Below are 26,099 nucleotides of genomic sequence, written 5' to 3' on the forward strand. Positions count from 1 at the left end.
CTGTCAGCACTGTCTGCAGCACATGAAGCAGAGCGTCTGCTCTATTTTCATTGAAATATATCGCTATAATATGGTAGTAGACAGTCTTTAAAAAGATCTATATTGTGGGGCTCTAAAGTGGATTACCTGGGACAAAGTAGAAATGAAGGGTGGGGGTGTTTTGCGGGGGACTAGCTAGTGGCACTGCGCTGATCTTTTAGCTGTGCTAGGCTATCTCTCAGGTGATGTTTAGGTATTGATAGCCTAGATACACACCGATATGACAACTACTTTACAGCACAGGTAAAACAGACGCTTTGGTTATTTCAAAAGTTTTTTTTAGTTTCACTTCACAGTTAAAAGGACAGTTAGAAGTTACTCTTTCCATCTTTTTTTGACTGAGGGGGCGGTCACACTGGCCATCCGTACCGTGCTCAAGCACGCTTCAACGCTAAAGTCCAGTTAGTTTGGCCAGTGTGACCGCTCCGTATCGGGCTCAGGCACGGTACACTTCATGCGCGAGCACGAGCACGCAGGTACACAACGCTGACAGCCTTCATTATGGAGAAATCCAGAGTTTCATGTCTGTATCTGATTAACATGACTCAATATAAGACACAAAGTAGCTGTCATGTTCTCTGTGTTGTTCTCCGATGTGTGGGCGCGGACTCGCCTGTGGTCGTGCTTTTAGGCACGGTTAGTCCTGGCCAGTGTGACCGCGGGCCGTGCCAGCCAGCGTGGGAATGGTGCAGCGGGGGGCAAATCGTGCTTGAGTACAGCACGGTACAGATGACCAGTGTGACCGCGCCCTGAGTCTGGAGGGACCTGGGGTTGGGAAACGGGAGGGTCGCCGCTTCAAGTTCCGGTGCGGACCATAAAAATATGGAAGTTGGTCCGGTAGCTGGAGAGGTGCCCACTTCCTGAGCAAGGCACCGAACCCCCCAACAGCTCTGCTGCGCTCCCTGTGTGTAACATCTCTCCACTAAAGCATGTCCACGTACAGCATGTACATGAGTGTATTTCATGTGTGTGTGTGTGTGAGAAGCTTGTTTATAAAATAACAAGAGTGACTTGATGTAACAAGTGGAAAGGACAGAGTGAGGCGGCCCCTTAAGGTGCAAAGTCACCGTTACCTTCTTAGTACAAAAAAAAAAAAGTGACAGAAGCATGGAGATGAAGCTGATTTGTTGTTTTGGCCCAGTTCATAATTTAATTATTAAAGGGAGAGCGGTCTCAACCGGTTGAGCCAGGAGCTGCTGAGGAGCCGTTTCCTCTCGCTCAGCATGCAGAGACACGGCACATTCCCCCGTTTTCTAACCAACGCGTGCCTGCCTCGCACGTTTGGCCCTGACCACACTCACATGGCCAGAAGAGACGCCATGTACCCCCCGTTCTCTCGTTCTACACATTCAGGGAGAGTAAGGGGGTTTATTTATTACCTCACACTTCCAGCTACATTTAAACCACTCAGTGGGGAGGGGGGGGGACACTGAGGCCTATCCCAGCACGCACTGTGCAGAACACTGGGAAACACCCTGGAGGCTTTATTAGTCTAGACACAACACATTAACACCTGAAGGCAACTAGACCCAAACAACTCAATGTTATGTGAAGAAGAGGCAGCATAAACATGTTCTCCCACTCTGTGTTATCACTACACAGATACAGCAATACGCTCTGTCACGATAATGACACAGGGGTGTTTCCTCTTCTTTTTTTTTTTTTTTAATGCTAATATTTTTGTCCTTTTCTTTGCGACTTGTGTGCTGTAACAGCAGCAGACCAGGCTACTGTAAAAAGCTTAACTTTCTACTTTTGGACTGTGCAGGACATTTTGTTCTCCTCAAAATGCCGCCGATCAGCCGTCACATTCAGGATATTATAAGCTGTTTTTTTTTTTTTTGCCTAGTTTGAATAAATGGAAATGCAGAATAAACCAGAATAAACTGGTTTAAATACCCCCCCACACACACACACAAAAAAAAAAAACGGGAACACTCCTAGTCAATGAAAAGTCCATATCATGATATGTAACTGAGTTTTCTTATATTAACTTCCTTTATGATGGTACAGGTGGGATAATTCTCTAAAGTTCCCAAAATGTATTTCCTGTAGTGATCAGTAAAGACTTAAACGTAACCGGTCGTTTAGCGTGAAGTAAAAGTCTCTAATCTGCGCCAAAGCTCAAGTATTCATGATGACAGATGAGCTGCTTGTCAACAGGTAAGGCAGGCAACTGCTTGGGGGCCCCAGACCAGTAAGCGGACCCCTGAGGGCTCACAATCTTAAAAGGTCCCATATTCTGCTTTTTCTGGTTTTATATGCTCTTTAGTGTGTTTTCCAAGTGTCCTGTGCATGTTTAGGCACATCTATGTGCAAAAATTCAAAGTCCGCAGAAACGCGGCTTCTCCTACGTCCTCCTGTTAGCTGTAGCATTAGCTGCATGTAACGCTCGGTTCTAGCCCCCCTCGATAAAAATTTGTCAGTGTGAGATCACTGATCTAAGCCCATTGGCTCGTTGTGACAAGCCCTGCAGCTCATGTTGAAATTTCCGAGACGCGTGCTGAGCAACTGACCAATAACGACAGAGCGGATCGGCAGACCAATCAGAGCCGACTTGGCCCACGTGGGGTCTAACAGTGTGGGCTCAACAGAGTGCAGCTGACGGACTCAGAGCGGAGAGGGAGCAAGGAGGAGCAGTACATGAAAACAGACACTTTTTTAAGACTTTATCTATTGTGAACGTACAAAAGTAGGAACAGTAGGATTAAATATACGAACCCCAAAAAGGGCAGAATATGGGCTCTTTAAACCAAAGCAGTGGCCCCAAATGTGCAATATTTGCAACGACAGTAGGAAACCTCCCTATTGGGGGAACCATATGACAGCAATCACTCTCTTTCCCTGCTGAATGTTGCATGCAGTGAAAAGCAAAAGTTTGTCAATAAAAGTCAACAAATAGGGGCGCTGGTGGCTCAGTGGTTAGTGGGCGCGCCCCATGTATGGAGGCTGTGGTCTTCCAAGCGGGCGGCCCGGGTTCGAATCCGGCCTGTGGCTCCTTTCCCGCATGTCATTCCCCACTCACTCTCTCTCTCTCTCCATGATTTCCGACTCTATCCACTGTCCTATCTCTCAAATAAAAAGGCACAAAAAGCCCAAAAATAAATCTTTAAAAAACAAAGCAGTGGCCCAAAATGTGCAATATTTGCAACGACAGTAGGAAACCTCCCTAATGGGGGAACCATATGACAGCAATCACTCTCTTTCCCTGCTCAACGTTGCATGCATTAGCAAAGTTTGTCAACAAATAAAAATGTCTATAGGAGAGAAAAAAGAAACAGGAAGAGGAGTCAGGAAACTGGCAGACATGATAGTGATAAACTGGTTGGAGGGGCCCCCCCCCCAAAGAGCCCCTGCAGACTCTGGATTCGCCCCTGCATGATGAAACATATCCACTGCCATCATAGTCAATAAGGAAGTATTTATCTTAAATAACCAGGTGCTGTCTCACCGAGCTGTCAGCCTCCATCAAGTCCACGCATCTGTAATCAAACAAACCAGACCCAGAGACTCCCAAACAAATCGATCAATCAGGAGAAACAACATCCTCTTAATTAGTGCCAAACCAGCAGCTGATGCTCAGTCACTCACTTCCCATTATAAGCCAATTAAGACAGCCCTAATAATTCTGGCTTGAACCGGTCTGTAAACACCTTCCCGATATTAATACACACACACACACACACACGCACGCACGCACACACACACACACACAACCTTTTTCTGTTCATTTAGGAGCCATTCAGACTGAATTATCATGACAAAAGGAAAATGCGGCATCTGCGTTGAAGCTGCGGTTTCAGTTTAAAAAAAACATCGAAACCGGTTGAAATCAGAAAGGCGCGCTGGGTGTTTCTGGTTGATTAAACAGCCTCTTATTGATAAAGTAGTTTTTTTTTAAATGTTTAATTTAAGTATCAGGAGATGATACAGCTGAGTGTGAAGCAGTGAGGCATCACTCGGGTAAGCTGTAGGTGAGGTAAGGTGGTCTGCTCACTGTGTCGGCGCAGCTAGCCCGAATGCTAACGTTAGGCTAGAGGCTGCCATGCCGCTGATTAACTCCGCAGACCTCCGGCTCTCTGACAGCCTCTAACCGCCCACTGAACACCTCTAAAAAAAACCCACATTAAACCCCGCATGAAGCGCATACCTTTCCTCGAGTGTCCCCCTCTCCGGTCGCGTCCGCAATACGGCTGTTTTTCGGTTACATCTGGGAAGATTTGGCTCTTCTCCCAGGTTTTCTCGGCACTTTTTTTTTTTTTTTTTTGTGTCCAACCGACCCAACAAATAACACGCGACGGGCGCTTCGCTGGTCCTACTTCCCTTGCCGTCGTTCCAACGGGTTTGCGCATGCGTAGTGGCGACAAAAGCTGCGAACGCTCTGAGGGAAATGTAGTTTTTCGGTTTTAAAAAACAAAACACGTGAATTTACGTGTTGAATCAAAAGCTTTTCAGTGCGGTTGTTATGTTTTGACATATTCAAAATAGTGGTGACGTCAATGACGTTTTCTTTGTCTTTGACGTCACATTAAAGCAAAATAAAATCCCAAAATGAGGAATATTACCACTAACTGTATTGTAACCAAAGCATTTTATATATATATATATTTTTTTACATTAAATAGTGAGTTATGAAACATGTAATACATTCTCAAACATGACTACACAGATTCCCAAAACATCACATTTACAAAAATATCCTTACTTCTGAGTTAGTTTCCTCCTGAGAACTCATTTGTTAACAATATTATGAACTTTCCTATCCACTTTTATTAGTCAGTTTGTGAATTTAAGTAGCATTTGAGCTAAAAATCATATATAGTCTATTTATTTTTAAACTCAATTAAATGTATGTATTGATCTGATGTATTGAAATGTTTCAAACTCATCCAACCTATTCATGGAGGTTATGTACTTTGTATTAGTTATGCTTCTTTTCTTTTCCCCTTCGTCATGTTGCTCTGATGTCTTATGTGGAGAACTTGTGTGTAAAAATAAACATGCCTCGTGTATGTTTCTCCGCTAACTTGTTCCGATTATGTTTTAAACCCGACTGGTCGTTCTACAAAGAGAGACAACTGACTACTAACCAACAACAAAGAATTTATTTAGCATGAAAAACAAAACCATAACATTGACCTCAAATGATAATCAATGGTACACAAATAGACGGGCAGCAGATATCCGATGCTTGAACATCCTCTTTAATTTAGTCCAGGAGCTTTGGGTGTAACTGAAAATCCTGGATCCAGAATGTGGCTTTTTTTTTTTTACAGTGTCATTGTCGCCTTCCTCTCTCCATCTTCTTGGTCTCATCTCCTTCCTCTCTCTCTCTCTCTCTCTCTCACAGCACAGGTCTGGGCTGCTGGGTGAGCAGAAGGCCGAAGCGCTTCTTCACCAACACGCGGTGTCGGGAGAACTTGTCGTCTGGGGAGAAGCGTGCCGGGTGGGCCGAGCTGGTGGGCTGTCCATCAGGACGAGCCTTCTGTTAGTGACAAAGGAAGACGAGACATCTCAATAAAACAGACATTTATAGAAATCAACGAGAATTTACTGATTTAAAGCAAAGTTTTTGATTTATTATTATCCAGTGAGTAAGAGTTATCAGTGTTTCCCCTGGGTTTACAGAGTTGGGGGGGTGGGGACAAGCTAACACGGCGACACAAACACTTGAAGGAATCTTAATGTTCATGTGTTACTTTTAATGACAGCTGTCCTGTTCTATCTGAAAGGTATCCTTAAATGACTTCTTTCCCTGATTTCCGACTCTATCCACTCTCCTATCTCTACAATAAAGACACAAAAAGCCCAAAAATAAATCTTTAAAAAATGACTTTACTTGACCTTCAAGGGGGGCGGGGCTGTTGGGGGGTGGGCCGCCCCCCTAATATAATAGTAGGGGAAACACTGGTTATTATCACTCACTGGTGTCTGGCCTTTAGTCTCAAAGGGAAGATGTTTAGTATGATAAAGTTCTGATTATGTAATGTGAAAGCATCCAATTTAAGAGCAAACATTCAAAAAATAAATATGATAAAATGTTGGAATTTACTGAATTAATTTATAAATATAATAATGTGAGTATTGTACAGCATTTTAGTAATAATAATAATAATAATAATGATAAATTAGATTTATATAGCGCTTTTCTTAATACTCAAAGACGCTTAGAACTGTAACTGTTGACATAAAAAAATAAAAGAGCAATAGAGTCTCTAAGCTCTGGTCTGTTTGATGTTAACATTTATTTATGTGTGTTTTAGTTTTTTTGGAGTGTATATGTTGTTATGTCTGTGCTCCTGAAGCACTTTATAATCAAAGTTTTATAAATAAAGATTTACTCACAATAACAGTTACATTATATTTAGTAAAATTATGTTCTGTAATTTTATTTCTAAATGTCCTCTACCCTAAAAGGCATTAATGTAATTAACTTTTGTTATTTTGGCCTCAACGACATGTTAGTAATAAAGTATGCATCACACGTTTTCCTGATTTACTACAGTATCAGATACACAATAGATATATGATATATAAACAATAGATATTTATAAACAATAGATATATGATATACAATAGATACCCACGTGGATTATCATTTTAACAGCTTCAAATGCTGCGTTTTTGTCTCCCCCTCGTTTATTATTAAACTAATACGTTATTTCAGTTTATTTAGGGCATAATTAGCTAAAATAATACGAGCACACAGCAAACGAATACGTTATATTTATTTAAAAGAGTAACAGTGACTTTAAAGCTCTCTAATAGAAGAATAAAAGGAACTTTCGGTGCATATTGTTCGTCATGGAGGACGTAAACACGATGCTAACGTTACCTTCAAGGTGTAGACTCTGTCCCCAGCCTCGTTTAAGTAGAACTGCAGGAACATCTTGAAGAAATGTTTGTTTCAGGATATCAAAAAAATGTGTTTAATGTAGCAAAAAAACTACAAAAGTTTTAGATAACACGCTCAATCTCCTCTGGATTCCACGTGCGGCGATTTTTCTCAGCGCTCACACAGCAGGGCGGATATCCGGCTTCAACTTGTGGCCGCTAAGCATTCTGGGAAATTGTGTTGCACGACTGTAAAACTGTAAAACGACGTTTGCGACTTTTCCAAAGTTCCCGAGGGAAGATTTTAAACTATTATATGGGGGAATTAAAATGTTTTTGAGGTAAAATAGTCGTTAATAAACGTAAAAGCAGCCGTTCTAAAATAAAAGTTTTTTTTTTTTTAGTAATCTCATCGCGCTTTCTGCCGAATGTTATGCATGGTTGCCATGGAGACAGGCACTCCGCATCATGATGTCAGAGCTTTTTTGGCAATATGTAATAACCACACCAAACATATCTGTTCTTATCTGATTTTAATTAAATAATTTAAATTTAACTCCAAATGATTTAACCTTTTTTTATTTATTTTTTAAAAGAAAACGGTAAAATATTTATTAATTAAAATAAAAGCTGATTAATTCAACTCTCTTCAACTCTTGTGGTTTCAGCCAACTCAGTATTTGTCTTCTGGTTTTTTTGTTTTGTTTTAAAAGAAACATTTCTGCACAGTTGTTTCAAATAAAACAATAAAGTTTCAACTGTTAAAAAAATATACTGAAAAAAAAAATTGTGAACTCCATTTAAGTAGTTTGGAATGTTTTTATGTGCACTGATATTTCAAATCAAATCAGCCTGGTTCAAGTTTGTTTTTCATGAGAGAGAGAAAAAAAACATCAGATGCAAACTGATTGTTACAGCTAACCACAAGAAAGGTAGGATCAATAATTCAGATATTTAAATGACCACAGTGTGTTTTATATGTTTATTTGCTTGTTTGCACTCTTAAAGACATTTTGCTAAAATGAGAAACAACAACATATAGAGTTTTAAAATGTTAGAAGAGAAGAATGAAGAGGTTCTGAGTAGATGTACAATGTTTCTATGTGCTTTCATGCAGTTCAAAACAATCGTTTTTTTTGTGATTATGTCAACTTGAAACCAAATATTTGAAAGAAGAGAAAGTTTTATGAAATACTCAGGAGTACTGCAAGACATGTGAAGTCATTTTGAAGATTTTTCATGAGATCTTTGTTGTTAGCAAAAGTCAAATAGTTTTCTTTTGCCACCCTTATGTTCAAACCTTCTTCTGACAGCGACAACCACCAGAGAATAAAAAATGGATCCAGCGTTGTTTACCCTCCCTGAAGTCATCCTGAACGACAGGGGAGACTTTAATTCCACTCCTTCGAGAGTCTCCTCACACCATCGCAGAGTCGTCCCTGCTGACTGGTCTGCTCCACAGGTCGAACCAGACCACCACAAACCATCAGGGTCTCCCTCTGAGGACATGGGCACAGCTGGACTGCTCGGTCCATCGGAGGCTCGTCCTACGTCGGACGACTCAACGTCGGCGAGGATCTCAAATGTTGTGGAAGCGCTCCGTCAGATGGCTGATTCTATCCCCGGACCGAACCAGTTTTGTTCGGCACAGGGCAGCTCAAACCAGTCGCCTGTACCTCCACATCTGATCCCAAGCTTTCCTGGGACAACCCCGCCGCTGATTTCAACTTGCAGTTGGCCCTCATTCCACCTCCAGACTCCGTCACCGATTCCTCCTTTGACACCTGTGTTACCAGACCTCCTACATCCTCCCCATTACGGCTGCTGGATGAACATGACCCCCGTCGCCTCCATGCCGAGCCCCGCGTTCGGGTTTAACCAATATCTGTTGGTCCCTGTCAGCCAGTGTTTAGCTCCTCGCCCTTTGTTCGTCCTGTCCGAGTGTCGTCCCAGCTGGTGCTCGTGCCCACACATGGTGTCCGCACATCCTCCCTGCATTCCAGACCTGTAAGGCACACAGCAGACAACACCATTTTTTAAAGAATTCTTGGTGTTATTTTTAAAATCCCGATTGTGTATTCAGGGTCCAGAGAGAGACAGCCCGGGAAGTCAGCGAGCAGTTCAACGTAACGCCGGAGGTTACCCCACCGGGGATGAGGAACGCGCAGGATATCGTGTGGGCCGGGTCAGAAGGTCAGAGACAGTCCCATTTATAGAAACATCTACTTTTTGACTCATTTTCCAAGTTAAATTTGACAGATTATGGGGATGAAAAATAATATTTAGAAGGGAGTTTTGTTCTCTCAAATTTCCTGTACTGTCCTTTCTCACAGAATATCCGCACATACAAAGTAAACCTGATCAGGAGAACCTGCAGGGCAGCTACACAGTGGTCGAAACAGAGTCTGATGCGTCACGTGGATCTACCTGTTTTGCAGAGGAGACACTGGCTGAACTGGCCTTTGAGGATTTCATGACAGGCATGGAATCCCTCTGCACCAAGGTACCTCAGAAGAAAAAAAAGTGCTTTATTTGAATGATTATTTCCTGGTTTTTCTTACAGTCTATTAACTTTGCACAGGAGGATGAAAATGAGGCAAAGGAGAGGGAGGACAGCTCAATTCAGGAATTCCTGGACAGACTGTGCAGTGATGATGAACTCATCCAGGAGGTCAGTAATCCAAGGTTATAATATAACAATTACACTTGAAAGAGGAGCTTCAGATTTGAGTTTTAAAAATATTTTATTGCTCGTGTTTTTAATCTGTTCTCACCTTTTTTTCCCACTCAGTTTGGGTTGAATATGGACTTGGATTCCCTTCTTTCTCCAGACTCTAAACCTGCTGGCCTTGTTGTGCCAGAAAAACAAGAGCAAGAGGTAAAATGAGACAGTGCTGGAAATGTTGTGTTTGTTGCCCTTTTACCTCTGATATCGGTTAAATCTGCCAACTATGTGCAAAAAATGGTCTGTCCTAAAGAAATGTTGGCAGGAGCAGTAACATCCACCATCAGAAATCACCAACATAGAACCTCTAACTGAGGGCAAATGTCTGGTGGCTTGTCATTAATTTCCTAAAACGGTGTTAAAAAAAAAATTAAGATACCAAAATACTTTTTTATAAGATCATCAGGATATGAAAATGTAATTGACACATCTTTCCTCACCATCACAATGGGCTAAAAAGCTATAAAAAAACATCTTAACTGTGTTGCAACCATGAGGCTGTCAAATTGCATTATGGGAAATGTAGGATAAACAGAGATTTTAAGGGGCGTGGCTCAGCATACCTCCACCTCTGCTGATTCAATTGTAAAGATTATTTTTTATATCATGTACCATGCAAGACCCCCAAATTATTGACGCACAGCAACAAATTAATTCATTTTATCTCTCAGGTGGAGTCAACACTGGATGACGACTTGGACTGCCCCCTTTCTTCAGGTCCCGAGCCCATTGACTTTCTTCCACTAAGGGAACTCCAGCAAGAGGTAAGAAAAAAAAAAATGAAGACACTTGAATTGTATTTTGTCTTAGTCATGGAGTTTAGTCATATTAGAAGTTAATAGTTTAATATTTTGAAATAACAAATATGTACACGTCCTGACAGCCTATACTCTGCAGTTAGATTTGCACTAAGCGTATGTTTTGTTGGCCGTTACAGGTACAGCCAGATACCAGTTTATAGTTACTGTACAGTTAGCTTAAAATAATGTAGCTTTACATAACATCAATGCTATTAAAGCTTTTTTTTTTAGCTAGATGTACCTTATAAACACACAATTGTGTGAACTAAATTGAGTTATCTTTAATTGTATCTTTAGTCTCTGAGGGACATCTTGGAGCAGCTATTGAATCCACCTTCTGGTGACTCCAACGTTGTATCTTCTGAAACTGAAGAAAAATCTCTGGAAACTTTACTCGTCGAGGCACCAGACCAAAGGACTCATCCAACCATTTTGGATCCTCCAAGCACACAGATTGACACAAATCCAAACCACAATGGACGAACACTTTTTCTAGAAGAGCCACTGCCAACTGATTCCAGAATGAGGTACTACAATGTTGAAAACAGACCCAGTTACGATGGCTCCCTCTTCATGGACGATGGTTTCAATTTGTATTTGGAGTTTTTCCCGGATATTTCTTCAGACAACAGCCTTATATCTGAACTTGATGCAAGAGAGTCAGCTGCAATGGTTGAGGAACTTTCTTCCCTTTCCCCCTCAAGGGATCTGTTGCAAGAAAGCTCAACTTCAATTTCTAACCTTGATGATACAGAGTCGGATCAGGCACCTCAAAAGCTTCAAGAAGAACCTTGGATATGTGATCCTCCTTCCTATGAGACCCCCTTGTCCCCCAGTGTTTCAGAGTCCGATGGGGATCCTCAAACCAGATCTAATTTGTTGACCATCCAACCAAAGTCAGCCAACCCTTTGAGTGCCCTGGTTCAGACAGCTATGCCTCAACCACCAGCTCAGACAAAGGAGCCATGGGAGCAACACAGTTCCAAAACCACCAACCCAAAGTCCTCTCGTCTTGAGGACTACCCAGTTCCCGTACAAGCAAATTCATCTTTCCTTGCTGATTCCAAAGCAGAGTCCTCTGATCCCCTAGTTGATGCCAATCTATCCGAGACACCAAAAGATCAAGAGGTTTCTCAAGAGTTTGCATCCTATGTTGTTTCCTTAGAAATCAAGGCAGCAGAGTCAAGTGAAATGGTGAGAGAATGTGGCAGAGCTCTAGGAAAAGGTCTTGAAACAGCAGTTACACAATTGCAAATGGATTTGGAAGCAAGAGAAGAAGGAGGAACTAAGGAGGCTACTGAAGGGGAGGAGGAGAATAAAGGAAACAGACGCAAGGGTAGGACAAACGCCAGACGCAGTCAGAGGCTGTCGGGTCAAATCAAGAAAGAAGAAGCAAGTCTCGGGAAACCAATCGAGGATAACACTGGGAAACCGTCACTATTCACCGCGGAGAAAGATGAAAAACCAAGGAGACGGTCCTCGAGGGGAAGGCAGTTACATGAAAGAGAGTTGGGTGATTTTGCGGAGCAACTTTCAGAGATGGGGCAGCAGGTACAAAATCAAACGTTTGTAGAGGAGATAGATAGTCAAAGGTTGTCAGGTCCAATTGAAGGAAAGGAAGAAAGATTAGGACTGGAGATACCAGTCATGAAGAGCACCCAAGAGAAAGACGAGAAACCAAGAAGACGACGATCCTCAAGAGGAAAGCCATCCCCAGAAAGAGAACTGGGTGTATTTGAAAAGACAAAAACTGCACAGCAAGTTTCAGAGATGCATCATCAAGAGCCTGCAGGGGAGAAAGAAAAACTTGAGGTTGAAGACGAGAGTCAGTGCGAGGACAATACCCCCAAAGTGAGCCCTGAGATTGGGGCAGAAAATGCTCTTTTAACCGACATTGCACAAGAGGAGAAAGAGTTGAGTAAGGGGGCCACAGGAGAGGAAGGTATTCCAAGGTCCAATGTCATAAGAAGAACTAGAAGCACAACAAAAGAGGAACGATTGCACCAGAGCCCTCTTCCTGAGCATGCTGGAAGGCATTTCAAACAATTGGAGATAACGCCTTCACCAAAGAGAGAAATGCAGGACGACCACGAACAGGAAGATACAACTGAACGACAGACTCTCTTGCCTTCGAGTCCAATGAAAAGAAACAAAGGCAGCGGAGATGAAGAAGAGAGTTTGGGAAGGGAAGACGATGTGGATGCAACTGGATGCAACACCAAAGCAGTCAAGGTTTCAGAGGACTGCAATCCTGTTGCTCAACCTGAATCTCCCCTCAAGTGCCCAAGGATTCAGACAACTACTCCAGAAGAACCACCAGAAGACGGACAATCCAACCAGATTAATGTGTTGTCTTTGGTGATCACCTGCGAGAATAACCCTCGTTTAAGCCCCGTTCAAAGTTCAGACGAAACAGTCGCATCAAGTGGAGGTGATGTGATGGGAATCGAAACTTGGGACTTTTACAGCTTGAGATCGGGAACTGCCAAGTCGAACGTGTCAAAAAGGACTCAAGACAACAAGGCACCCAAGATGGCGCACCACCAATCAAACCCTGAAATGAGTCAAGACCAGACAGCGGGTGGTGATGAACGGCTGACCGCAGGAGAAGATGCTGGATGCCTAAGTCTTGGACAGTTGAGTCCGACGAAAAGAAGGGCTTCCAAAGAGAGGGAGAGCGGGGGACATCAAAGGGGAATTGTTAGATTGAGTCCACTGAAAAGAGGAAGGTGGAGGAGAAGAAATGAGGCAAACTTGGACGGCGACGGAGTGCAAGACTCAACTGCCAACGAGGGATCTGAGGACAAAGATGAGGTGGGCACATCTTGCTGTAAACAAAGCCCAATCTCATCAAGAAGTGATACTAACAATGACAAGATGACTGGTTTATCCCGCCAAGGAACTCTCAAAGGTGGGAAGTGCAGCGCAATGACAACCAGGTCGAGCTGCAAGGGGGACTGCATCCCACACTTTCCTTTTAGGGTGGAACCAAAGCTTTCCAAAACGTTACCCGCAAAGTACGGAGACTTCGTCTTGTTCAAAAACAAGGGACACAAACGTTGGCTGTCTAAGAAGAAAGGAAAGACAGAAAGAGGAAAAACGCTGAGAAGTGGGAGGAAGATTGATAATTAATGTGAACAAAAGCAAAGAGAACAAAAGAGACATCCAAGGAGCACAAAGACACTTTGAGTGTGCAGATGTGTGGAGACGAACGACACAGCAGAACCTCCTTAAAATAATTCACAGTTTAATGAATTGTTAAATATTGAAAATATGTTCCAATTAAATAAAATAAACTTCTTGATTTACAGAGTGTTACATTTCTTTTTTTTGCACAGACCGTTGTCCCGTTGTAAAAACATTCACTATACACACATAAGAGGCATTAATATAAATAACACAGTTCATGGCTTCAATGGTATAAAACAGTTAGAATGTCCCGTTACAGCATCTGGATCAGGTTTTTCTGGAGGGTAATTAAGACAAGTTGGTAAACATGAACAAGTCATCAAATATAAACAGGAACCGGATTTTACATCTCTTCTCGGTTTCCTTATGTTGACATGGTTTTTTTAGGAGTAAAAAGTTACAGGCACAGATTTAAGATTACATCCAGACACACACACACACACACACACACTTATAAAAACTATTCTTCGTCTTTTCTTCGTCCATGGTTATTCTGCTTCACTTCGTCCCGCTGCGCTCCAAAGTAAATCACAAACTGAAGTGGACATGTGATAAAAAAAAAAAAAATGCTCATTCAAACTTTTTGTTGTAGTCAACAGATCCGTTGCTGTTGTGCATTTTTCCGTTGTTGTTCACAGCCTTCTCATTGGCCGGCTGAGAGCCCGCCTCCACAGGCAGCAAGTACTCGTTCACCAATCTCTGATAGGTCGGGTGGGTTGTTAATGCTTGTAGCAGGTGTTCTGTAGAAACAAGGCGGACAGAATTAGTGTCTTTACACTTAAGGTTTGTCTTAATGTCTAACTCCTTTTTTACAGCACTGAATGAGCTTTTAGTCAGGGAGTCTTTTTGTGTTTTATTTGAGTGATAAGAGCGGATAGAGTCTGGGAGAGAGAGTGGGGAATGACATGCAGGAGAGGAGCGACAGGTCGTAATCGAACCTGGGCTGCCCGCCGGGAGGACCACAGCCTCCGCACATGGAGCGCCACCAGCTTCCCAGTCAGGGACTCTTTAGTAGACAAAGTGATTTCTAAGGAGACTACAGCCCTTCAACTTCACAAGAAAACACTTTGAAGATAACATAGAAAGCATTGAGTGAGAAGGATAATGTATCTGTAGAAATGTGATGATTCAGTTATTTCAAATCAAACCAAAGAATGAGAAAAGCGCTAACATCACTTTTCCATCTCACTGTAACCAAACTATTTGCTCTCATATCGTCCCGTCATCTGAGCTCCCGCTGATAAAAACAGTAAGTCGCTTTCCTTGGAGACACCCACCTTCAGTAAGTTGGCCATCATGGGAGGCTTGAGTGTAAAGCTCAGCTGTGTGATGCTGAGTATGACCCAGCAGCGCCCCCATGAGGTCTGACAGCTCCTCTGCACTCAGGCTGCCTCTGCCCTCTCTGTCAAACAGCTGCAAAAACAAAAAGAACAGGAACTTAAAAACACAAAAACAAAAACACTGCAGCTCTTCATGATTGTTGTTAGAACATTCAGGACTTACAGTAAAAGCTTTATGAAGCAGCGACTCGAAGCTCATGAATCCTGACAGAGCAGAAACGCTAAAATAGATCCATCTGAGGTTCACACTTTTCTCCTGAAGACAAAAAAAACCCCACAAAAATTAGAATCCTGTGATTAAACTTTTAGTCGTAGTGTCAGAATACATTTTGAAACTGCTTCTACCTTGGAGTAGAAACGCCAGATGTCGACCGCTGCCTGTTTGTCCGTCAGACCGAGGATAGAGGAGAGCTCCTCTGTGCTGACCTTTGACCCCTCAGCTCCAGTCTGACACCTGTCAATCATTCTCTCCAGCGCTGCCTCCATTTCCTGTGCTCCCAGACTGAGACAGAGACAAAGACGGTGAGAAGAGAAGAAGAAGAAATATCTATCTGTCTATACAGCTACGTAGTTATTTTAATATCCTAAGATAAGATATTAAACATATAACAGCACGGTTATTTTTATTTGTATGTCGATTGGTTGGCGGCTTGTGAGCTCCGCCGTCCTTTAGACTGAGAGCTGCAATGCATTCTGGGGCGGTTTAGTACAACCAGCGTGCTCCCGTCTCGTACTTTAAATGTCCACCGAGCGAAAGCGAAAGTAAGTCAGATGTTTTTTTTCCTCGCTTACCCGTGCTCGTGCAGCAGCGAGAGAGTGTCCCTGGCGGGCGAGTCCAGCGGCAGAGAGAGACCGCCCAGTTTACTGACGGGAACGCCGTAATCCATCAAATACTGTGTAGCTGGGATTCCCAGAGCCCTGAAGAAACATCAGAAGAGAGAATTATAACAAACATGACACTTCATAAAGCTTCTACATCTACAGTTACAGAATCCCCCCCCTGCTCCCCCACCCCTCCCCCTCCTCTATCTAACAGGACTTATCATTTATAGTCACCTTGTGCACACAGACGATAAAACTTCCCTGACTTGTACCTGATACACGGTCATAAAAACAGCTTTGAATCCTGCTACTTACTTGGCCATGAGTTTCTGAACGTTGTCAGCGTACAGGCCGGGGTCACTCTTCTCCTCCTCGGACGGCGTGTAAACGGGCAGAAACTGCGGCACAACAACAACAACACACGTTTAGGACAGGGTGATGATGTCAGTGAGGAGTCATTAGGAGTTGATTCTGGAGGTAAACCTCTCCTCCAGTCGTCTTACCTCGATGGTCATGTTGGTGTAGAACTGAGAAGTCGTGTGCCACAGAGCCTCGTACCTAATGGGAAAAATAATGACGTCACATGTAAACACCTTCATATGGTCCATGTGTGGCTGCAGCTAATGCTAATGCTAATCCAGTAATTATTATTATGTGTATTCTTTAGCAGCTAAATCAAGTCGTTTTTTTTTTTTTGTTTTTTTTTTAAGTCGTTCATGTTTAAAATTGGCTGAAAGGAGAAGCAGGTCGCTTACTGTCTGATCTGTTCAGATTCATATACAAATAAGATACTGTGTATGTTAAAAAGAGACGTTGGATGATATTAAAGGGTTAAATGGGTTAAGCCAGGGGTGGGCAACTGGCGGCCCAGGGGCCACATGCGGCCCCAATCAACCCTCAACGTGGCCCTCAGGTCAATTTTTACATATCAGTCAATTGAAAAACATGAAGAAAACTTGACAAAATCTGACATGAAATCATGAAAACCAGAAATATGTCCATAATAATATTTGATCACTGGTATATGTCGAGTTAAATTAGACTGTAATCGTTTTTGTGTTCTACAATTTGGCCCCCTGGCAGTGAGAATTAACTGAACGTGGCCCTTGCTGTGACCAAAGTTGCCCGTCCCTGGTCTAAGCAGACATTTCTGATTTATGACAGAACATGGACGTAGAAAAAAAGATGCTGTGGGTAATTTAGAAATGATGTCATCACATCGTTTGTGTCCAGTGGAGCGTTCTCTGACTCCATCGTCTACAACGCTCTCAGCTGAGTCTGCACAGCTGATCGGAGACGATGTATACAAACGTTAAACTACCGTTACTAATGTTTACTCTTTATTTAAACAGAACTTAGATTGCAGTAAAAACGCTCCTAATATGAACTCCTTGTGTTTCTCCCCGCTCCTACAAAGCTTTAAACCGCAATGCATGATGGTATATATTGCTCGGATAGCGACTGTAAGTGGCCAAAGGAGCCTATTTGGGTTGTTTGTTGTTGCTCCACCCCGGAACATGAATTACACGTTTTAGCGCACGCGTCACACTCAGCTCGTCACTCACGGCGAGCAGGCGGGGGGGGCTTGAGCAGAGTTACGGTATGTGCACGGCTAATTTGTTTGTAATGGTCAATTGTTTGTTTGCTCCAAACGCGATACTAAAACAGGGTTTTATGGTTTACCATTAAGCATGAAGGTTCGAAGGTTTATGGAGATCGCCGTGTCCAAAGATGAACGTTTGCACCCTCGGCAAGCGGAGCGAGGTACGTGCGTAATTTGGGAAGGTGTTAATTGAATGATTTATGAATGAATTGGGAGGTTCACTACTATAAGGGATTGTGCAATATTGTTGTAAGTGTTTAATGTGATGTGTGTTTGAATCAGGCCTGTTGTGATGCGGCTGTTATTGTTTGTGTTTGTTTAAAGTAAAATGTTGCACCGTGAAATGTTTGTTTAGGAATGAATCGTAAATATTTATATATCTGTAATGAATTGAACACACTGTTTTCTGAATGTTAATTTTGGCTTTATTTTGGCTTTTTTCTAGTTTCACGGTGCTCGAAATGAAATAAATAAATCGCATCAGTCGAACTCCACGCTTCCTCATATGTTGTCTTGGTCGAGGGCTGCTACAGTGACTATGGGATACATTGAGTGGACTATAATGGGTATGATTATGCTCACACAGAATTCGGACACCACTACAAAAAATGTCGAGGTCACTGTATGGTGAACAGGAAGTGATTTCTGACACAGCGTCTGTTGTCCTGAACACATCCGGAGAGACGTTCAGGGACCAGTTTGTTGATCCGTTTAAAAACTACTTTAATGAAGAGTGCACATTTACACCTCGGCCATGTAAGAGCGTCTCTTCAGGTTCAAAGGCGGAGAAACGCTCGGATCTTTCTTTGAAAACGAGGAAGTGTCTCTTTAAGTTGAACTCACCAGGCCGTTCCTTTGTGTGTCCAGCGTACGGTATCCTGAGGAAGAGTCGTAAAGAAATGGAATCAAAGAGTGAAAACAGAGTTAAACATCATCCTGGTGACTGACTGAGGGTAGTGTATGTCATTCTGCTCACTCTCACTCTTACACACCCCTGACAGGAAGCAGTGTGTAAACACACGGGGGGCCTGTACAAACATTACAGCACGTCCATAAACACAGCTACAGGCTGATAGGGACACACACACACACACACACACACACACACACTGTGTGCCGGTATGTGTGTGTGTGTAATGCAAAGCTATGCTACTTATGCAGGTAGCTCAATATTTGAAGGACAGGTTGACTTTTGCTCGAGTTAAATAGTTTGCATCGAACTGTCATGTTTGTAGGGATTTCAACCCATTGGATGCAGCATTAAGGAAGAGTTGAAGTCGAGACCGCACTAAGTGAGACCAAGACAGACCCGAGACCAGAGTGCCCCCGAGACCGAGTCAAGACCAAGACATTTAGGGATCAAGAGCGAGTTTTCACATTAACACCGGGGGAGGTTTCAGACATAACCGGGGGATACAAATCAAATTATGAATGAATTGAAAAGAGTTTTCCTTCTAATCACAGTAATGAGGAAAAGTAGCCAATCATTGGTGGTCTTCACCGGTCTTCATTTAAAAACCCGGAGTCCGCCCAGTCTGAGACGGAGACAAGGCCGAGAAAAAAATTCCTGCTGGTTCCGACACGAGTCAGAGACCTTCAAAAAGTCCGATTTGGACTCTACAACACGAGCATTAAGTTAGGAGTTTTTCTTCCCTGAGACTTTGAAACTGGTTCAGTTGAGTCCTGTCCTCTGGTTCAAAAAACTCTCAGCTATGTGGTGACTCACTTTTCCTCTCGAACAGGACTGCAGCTCAAAGCGTTACATTTTGTCATTTTAACAAAACCCCCGCAGGTCAAGCAGACGTCACTCACCAGCTTGTTGGGGTAACGTAACAGAACAGGTTGGACCGGGACTCCGACGAGGAAGGCACCTGATGACAGCCGGAGGAGAAAAAACAAAAAGAGAGACAGAGAGCCGATGTTAGAGAGGAGAAGTTAATCATCCTGGACAGAAAAAAAACAACAACACTCAGCTGCTACGCCTTTTTTCTTCTCATACCAACCATTTCTAACTTAATCTGCACAGACGGTGAGACCAGATCAACTGTTCTACTCACCGGGTTTGAATTTGATGAGGGCTCTGCCGTTAGTCGTGGTTCCTTCAGGAAAAATCAGCATCTGACAAAGAATGAAGAGAAAAGACATGAGACAGGGCGCTGAGGATGAGGATGCATCTCCTGGAAGTCTAAAAAAAAAAAGGAGTGTTTAAAGAAATGGTTCATTAAAGCTCCAGAGATGAGCGAGTGAATCTGCTGCAGGTGAACTCACACACGTTTAGGACTTTGAAGGTTTAAAAAGAAAATGTAATTTATGATCTGAAGCTAAGAAACAAGTGTCTGCTGTGTCTTTAGACCTGTGTGGCTTCTTTAGTTTGATACAGACAGTCAATAAACTGCTCCTTACCTTCTATTAATCCTACTTGAACACATTCACACACACACATATTTTCATTTTGCTCTGGGTTACGTTGACAGCACATTTCTTTTGGATATCCCAAATCAGGCCCGACTCCAAAAGTAGCATTTTTCACTTAAAAGATGCCACACAGGGTGGGCCAGTAGACTGTCCTGGTGGTCTAGACTCTCTGATTGTACGTCCCAGTAGCCCGCTCTGGGTCAGTTAAAATACTGCTTCACTTTTTTAAAAACAGACACACATCATGTCACATCATTATCCTGTGATTCAGCTGGTTTGTCAGTGATTCCTGTGAGATCATCTCGTTAAATTACTGCTATAGCATTAACGTTTTATAAGCGTGTGTGTGTGTGTGTGTGTGTGTGTATCATAGTTGAGAGGCAGCTGTTGCAGACAGTTTCAGTGCTGTCACTTCACCCGGTTCGTACACTCTTAATGCTGATTGTGGCTAAATGTCTTTAAACCAAAGGTTACAGGCCAAAAGCCGGGCGGGGGAGAACAAACAACCTTTAAAAAGATAAATCACTGAGAGCGTTGAGGGAGAGCGACAGAGAGGAGAGACGACTCAGCAAATCATTCAGAGATCTGCTGATTAATACCAACACATGGATACGAGTAAGAGAGAGTATAAAAGTTAAGGTAGTTGTGCTCAGGTATTGTAGGTTTAACTTGCTGCCTCAGCCTAACTCTGCGTCACTGACCAGCTGCTTAATAAATCACTTTTTAATTCATTACTTTAGCATCAGATCTGTTTATTATCCACATCTCGAGGGTAAATCATTAACTTTTATTTTCTGAATCTAAAGATATGTTCCAGGGTCAGAGGTGACAACGGTGGGGGTCGGTGAGCTTTTAAAGCCATTCATCCAGGGGTGTCAGATAGTCTAGCCGTTATGATGTGTGCACCATGTACAGAGGTTATAGTCCTCTTCGCTGCAGCCGTGTGTTCCAATCCAGCCTCAGTCCTTTGCTGCATGTCATCCCCTACTCTCTTCTCTAAACGTTTCTTATCTCTCTTCAGCTGTCGTCTCTAATTAAGGCAAAAATCAGCCAGAAATATAACTTTAAAAAAACAAAAGCCTAGAGGGCTAATTACACTGAAAGTCAACCCCTGAGACGTTTCCCCCTCTGGGATAAGGAAAGTGTTCTAAGTCTTAGTCTAAGTATGTTGGTTTTTGTCAGGTTTGTTTGCATTGTTTTGCGGATGTATGCTGAGCATGCAGAATATGTCTCTGTTTGGAGTCGGAGTGCACTCCATGGGATGCAGCGTCTGCCTGTTCAGTGTCAGGACTTTTGGTTTTAAACAAACTAACTGGTCAACAGTTCGTGTGGTCGAGGGTCGTCAGAGTTCACACAGCTGCAGGGAGAACTGGATTGAGCATCGTCTTAAAATTTAGCAAACTGTGATTTGACTGTTTGGAGGAATTTGCGAGTTCTATAAACAAGACTACAGCCAAGATGGAAGCAGATCATGCATTTGTCTTATCACTAAAATAAATGCAAGGTGCAGCGGGTTCTCTTTATAAACAAGGTGCAGCAGGTTCTCTTTTTCTAAACAAGGTGCAGCAGGTTCTCTTCTTAAACAAGGTGCAGCAGGTTCTCTTTCTAAACAAGGTGCAGCAGGTTCTCTTTCTAAACAAGGTGCAGCAGGTTCTCTTTATAAACAAGTTGCAGCAGGTTCTCTTTTTCTAAACAAGGTGCAGCAGGTTCTCTTTCTAAACGAGGTGCAGCAGGTTCTCTTTTTCTAAACGAGGTGCAGCAGGTTCTCTTTTTCTAAACAAGGTGCAGCAGGTTCTCTTCTTAAACGAGGTGCAGCAGGTTCTCTTCTTAAACAAGGTGCAGCAGGTTCTCTTCTTAAACAAGGTGCAGCAGGTTCTCTTTATAAACAAGGTGCAGCAGGTTCTCTTTCTAAACAAGGTGCAGCAGGTTCTCTTCTTAAACAAGGTGCAGCAGGTTCTCTTTATAAACAAGGTGCAGCAGGTTCTCTTTCTAAACAAGGTGCAGCAGGTTCTCTTTATAAACAAGGTGCAGCAGGTTCTCTTTCTAAACAAGGTGCAGCAGGTTCTCTTTCTAAACGAGGTGCAGCAGGTTCTCTTTCTAAACAAGGTGCAGCAGGTTCTCTTTCTAAACAAGGTGCAGCAGGTTCTCTTTATAAACAAGGTGCAGCAGGTTCTCTTTATAAACAAGGTGCAGCAAGTTCTCTTTCTAAACAAGGTGAATCGGCAGCAGATTCTCTTTCTAAACAAGGTGCAGCAGGTTCTCTTTCTAAACAAGGTGCAGCAGGTTCTCTTTATAAACAAGGTGAACCGGTGCAGCAGATTCTCTTTATAAACAAGGTGCAGCAGGTTCTCTTTCTAAACAAGGTGCAGCAGGTTCTCTTTATAAACAAGGTGCAGCAGGTTCTCTTTATGAACAAGGTGTAGCAGGTTCTCTTTATAAACAAGGTGCAGCAGGTTCTCTTTATAAACAAGGTGCAGCAGGTTCTCTTTATAAACAAGGTGCAGCAGGTTCTCTTTATAAACAAGGTGCAGCAGGTTCTCTTTATAAACAAGGTGCAGCAGGTTCTCTTTATAAACAAGGTGAACCGGTGCAGCAGGTTCTCTTTATAAACAAGGTGCAGCAGGTTCTCTTTATAAACAAGGTGCAGCAGGTTCTCTTTATAAACAAGGTGCAGCAGGTTCTCTTTATGAACAAGGTGTAGCAGGTTCTCTTTCTAAACAAGGTGCAGCAGGTTCTCTTTATAAACAAGGTGCAGCAGGTTCTCTTTATGAACAAGGTGCAGCAGGTTCTCTTTCTAAACAAGGTGCAGCAGATTCTCTTTCGTGACCAATCATTAAACTTCTCACCTGAGGCCAGTAGCCGTCAGAGGTCAGCCTGTCCGAGAGCTCGGCCACCGCCTTTTTCCTCGACTCGGGGTCATTTCTGCTCACAATCACCGACTGGTTGAACCCCAGCAGCGCTACAACAAACACAAGAAATAAAAAACGGTCACAGAAGAAGAAAAATCTGATCCAGAACCAAGAGAGCAGAGACAGAAGTGCTAAATCGGACTTTTATTTTCCCTACTTATTTCTCTCGACATTACTCTGGGTTGTCAGCTGAGGAGACCCTGAGTCCAACCCATGATCACAGTACTCTATGTTGTAACAAATTGTTTCCCACCTGAGATTTAAAAAATAAATCCTCTAAAAACATGGATTCATCAATGCTTTCTGAAAATGACCCTGCCAGGCTGGAGATATCAGCACTCTGCTTTTGGCTGCATTTCCTCCCATTCCTCACCTCCTATGACCGGCAGGCTGGTGTTCTCCGACCGTGACACCACCGTGGCCAGCTGGGTGGGACACAGAACCAGCATGTCCAGGAAGGTGCTGTGCGGGGCCACCACCAGCACCGGCGCCTCCTTCAGGTCCGCCCGGCGCCCTTTCACTTTGACCCAGGGGAAGCCCAGGCAGAGGAAGACGGCTCGGCTTAGAGACAGGATGATCGGGTGGAAGAACCAGCGGCGCCAGCCCTTTATGGGACGAGAGCGCTCCTCCTCGGACAGGCCGGCGACGCGCAGCCGGGCTACGGGCCACATGAGGAGGAACAGGACGGCGGCCAGGATGAGGCGAAGAGGGAAGAGGATGGTGCCCAAGACGATGCCCTGTGGAACACCAGTAACACAACACAGTCAAAGAGATATCCAATAATCACACTTTAGAAGCTGCAATCAAATAATTTGACTTTAAAAACGGATCTTAACTAATAGATCAATTCCCAAAATAATTTAGGATTAAGGATATTTTTATTGATTGGTTGTTACACCTTTCCAAAGTGGTTTATAAACACTTTTTGTGAACACATATTCTTGTTACCATATTTTAAAGTCTGGTTGTTTTCATGTAGGTGAGGGACCATTTAAACACTGGGGGGCAGGGCGGGGGGGTTATTGCTTACAAAGTGGATGTTTCTCCTAAATGATGTGGTAAAATAATAACTTGTAGTCCTATCTTTAAGAAACATTTAACAGCTGACATTTGTAAAGTAATCAAGAGTTACGTATGTAAGTACGGTTCTATGAATTCTGGATGAACGCCAGAGTTCTCTGTGGTTCTGTAGGGACGTCTGACGTGACGTGGCTATTTAAGCTTTGTTGATATTAAATACTCGACCTGCGCGTGCAAAAGACAGGTATTATCCAGTGTTAAGAACGGCCTCTGGCGGTCAGTAAAAAGTGAAATCGAACTAAATATTTTAGGAGTAAACACTTCACAACAAACATGGCTGACTTAAAAAATCTCAAACTGGACTCTCATCAATGTTAACTTATCAAAGACAAGATACTTTAACCATGCTCACGTTTGATAGAATAATTGCTTTGCTAAACGACATCATAATTCAGAAAATATATCAGGCTTTGCAGATTCTCAACACTTGTGAACACTGTTCACCTCTGGGTTCACTTGTTTCCCATGTTCAATTTGTGTATCGGCTACATTAGCAATATGGAATACTCTCATCATCATGACACTATTTTCAGCTATGACGCCCAACCCTACTTACAGTAAGTGATATACAAAGAGTTACCCAACTGCGTGGCATGTTGTTATGATGTGTCATTCCCTGCCATGCCTTGCCTCACACTTTTTTTTATTTTTTTTATGACAGGTGTTTTGCTTAAGCTCGGTGAACGACTCTTTGTTCCTTTATGGGATGTTATTTGAAAATGTGAAAAACATGTAGATAGATAGATAGATAGATAGCTAGACAGACAGACAGACAGACAGATAGATAGATAGATAGATAGACACTTTATTGATCCCGAGGGAAATTCAAAGCATCCAGTAGCAGGTTACAAAGACATGACATGAAACAAAACTGACGCCCCCCCCCCCCCCATACATATATATTAACCCGAAAGAAGACTTAAAGAATACCTCTAGATGAAACAAACTTAAACTGTGCAATTCAAAATAGACTTACAAAATGTAAAATACATAAAAGGGTAGAACTTTTAAGTTAGGAGGGATAGCATGTCTATTCTCTGGCATTGAAGTAAAATGCACCACACAGGTAAGCTGGTGTTTAAAGTGAATGGACAAATCCTTTTAACGTGACAGCAGTGTTAGCTTAATGTTGCTTATTGCTGGTTTAATGACAGGTCTTTTACCTGCTCTTCTGTAAAGTGTCTTTAGATAACATATGTTATGAATTGCCGCCACACAAATAAAGTTTGACAGATGTGAGTCACAAGAGTTTCTCGCTGTCAGTCAGTTTACTGCCTGATTACATTCTGGTGGTTAGTTAGGGGGCAGATTTTGTGGTTTAATTTGTAACAAATGTTTCATGTCATGTACGTCTCTGTAACCTGCTACTGGGTGCTTTGAATTTCCCTCGGGATCAATAAACTATCTATCTATTTTAGCCATTAGGAGTTAGAATTCAGCCCAATACAGTCTGCTGTTACTAGAGGCGCTGCTTGTCATTAGGCAAGGCAGGCTGACAAACTTTAAAACCACGGCATTGCCTCAAATTGTGCAAACTTTGCAATGGCAGCAGGAAACCTCCCTAAGGGGGCCCCACCTGACAGCACTCACTCTCAATGCCCTGCTGAGCGTCGCATGCATTATTGCTGTGAAAACCAAAATTTGTCAATTAAGGGAAATTAATAGGAATTATCCGCCTATAGGGTTAGGGTTAGGGTATAGGGTATAGGGTTCGCCCCTACGCAAACCCCTGCAAAAAAAAGAAAGAGTAATAAAGCGTTCATAACAATGAAAGCTGGCTGGAGGGGCCCCAGACGGATGTTTTTTGCCCAGGGCCCCTACAGACCCTAGAATCGCCCCTGGCTGTTTTTCCACACGACTTGTGTTGAATTATGCGTCCATTGTTTTGCAGGCACAGTTATGTTTAAACACGGCGACGTTACCCTGATCTTCTGCGCCTGGGTCATCTTCACTTCGTGGTAGAACGGATGTCGAAACTCGTTCGTTGCGTAGTGACCGTCGAGCTTCTCCATGGCGACGGATCGAATCCTGACAGGCGAAGTTTCCCTGTAAAATATTCCTTAAAAAGTGTGGGAAAATAGTCCTTTTTAGTGTTGAAGTGAAGGATAAAGAGTTTAAAAAAATAAATACAAGTAAGGTACGGAGAGTTGTTGACGTGTTGAACGTTACCCACTTCTTGGAAAAAAACAAAACCCCGTGCCTTGCGCAGTTTTAAAAAAAAACACGGAAAATTAACTTATTTTAAAAACAAAATGGTTGAGGAGTTCCCCCGCCGGACAAAGCGACACTAAAGCGACGACAACTCGTTAGAAAACACAAACTTCGCTCGTTTCCATCCTTCAC

General features: G+C 42.9%; 1 protein-coding gene across 1 annotated transcript; it reads right to left on the bottom strand.

The window, feature by feature from the left end:
• Positions 1-13,628: 13,628 nt before the first annotated feature.
• lpcat4 (lysophosphatidylcholine acyltransferase 4) lies at positions 13,629-25,871 on the bottom strand. Its single transcript, XM_061031031.1, has 13 exons — positions 25,679-25,871; positions 23,050-23,413; positions 22,614-22,726; positions 19,410-19,470; positions 19,165-19,223; positions 18,196-18,230; positions 16,253-16,307; positions 16,065-16,147; positions 15,720-15,845; positions 15,273-15,429; positions 15,091-15,183; positions 14,865-15,000; positions 13,629-14,327 (listed from the first exon to the last, which is right to left on the bottom strand). Exons 1-13 carry the CDS (start codon positions 25,766-25,768, stop codon positions 14,158-14,160), a joined length of 1,542 nt encoding a protein of 513 aa, XP_060887014.1. The 5' UTR covers positions 25,769-25,871; the 3' UTR covers positions 13,629-14,157.
• Positions 25,872-26,099: the final 228 nt, after the last annotated feature.

This window comes from Labrus mixtus, chromosome 23 (assembly GCF_963584025.1).
Source record: "Labrus mixtus chromosome 23, fLabMix1.1, whole genome shotgun sequence".
Taxonomy (NCBI): domain Eukaryota; kingdom Metazoa; phylum Chordata; class Actinopteri; order Labriformes; family Labridae; genus Labrus; species Labrus mixtus.

Bases quoted from the DNA above. Each gene is read 5' to 3' on its own strand.
- lpcat4 (XM_061031031.1), bottom strand. From the start codon at position 25,768: ATGGAGAAGCTCGACGGTCACTACGCAACGAACGAGTTTCGACATCCG. The intron at 15,430-15,719 runs GTAAGCGAGGAA...TCTCTGTCTCAG, and splicing joins TCGCTGCTGCACGAGCACGG to TCTGGGAGCACAGGAAATGG. The intron at 15,184-15,272 runs GTAGAAGCAGTT...TTTTGTCTTCAG, and splicing joins TCTGGCGTTTCTACTCCAAG to GAGAAAAGTGTGAACCTCAG.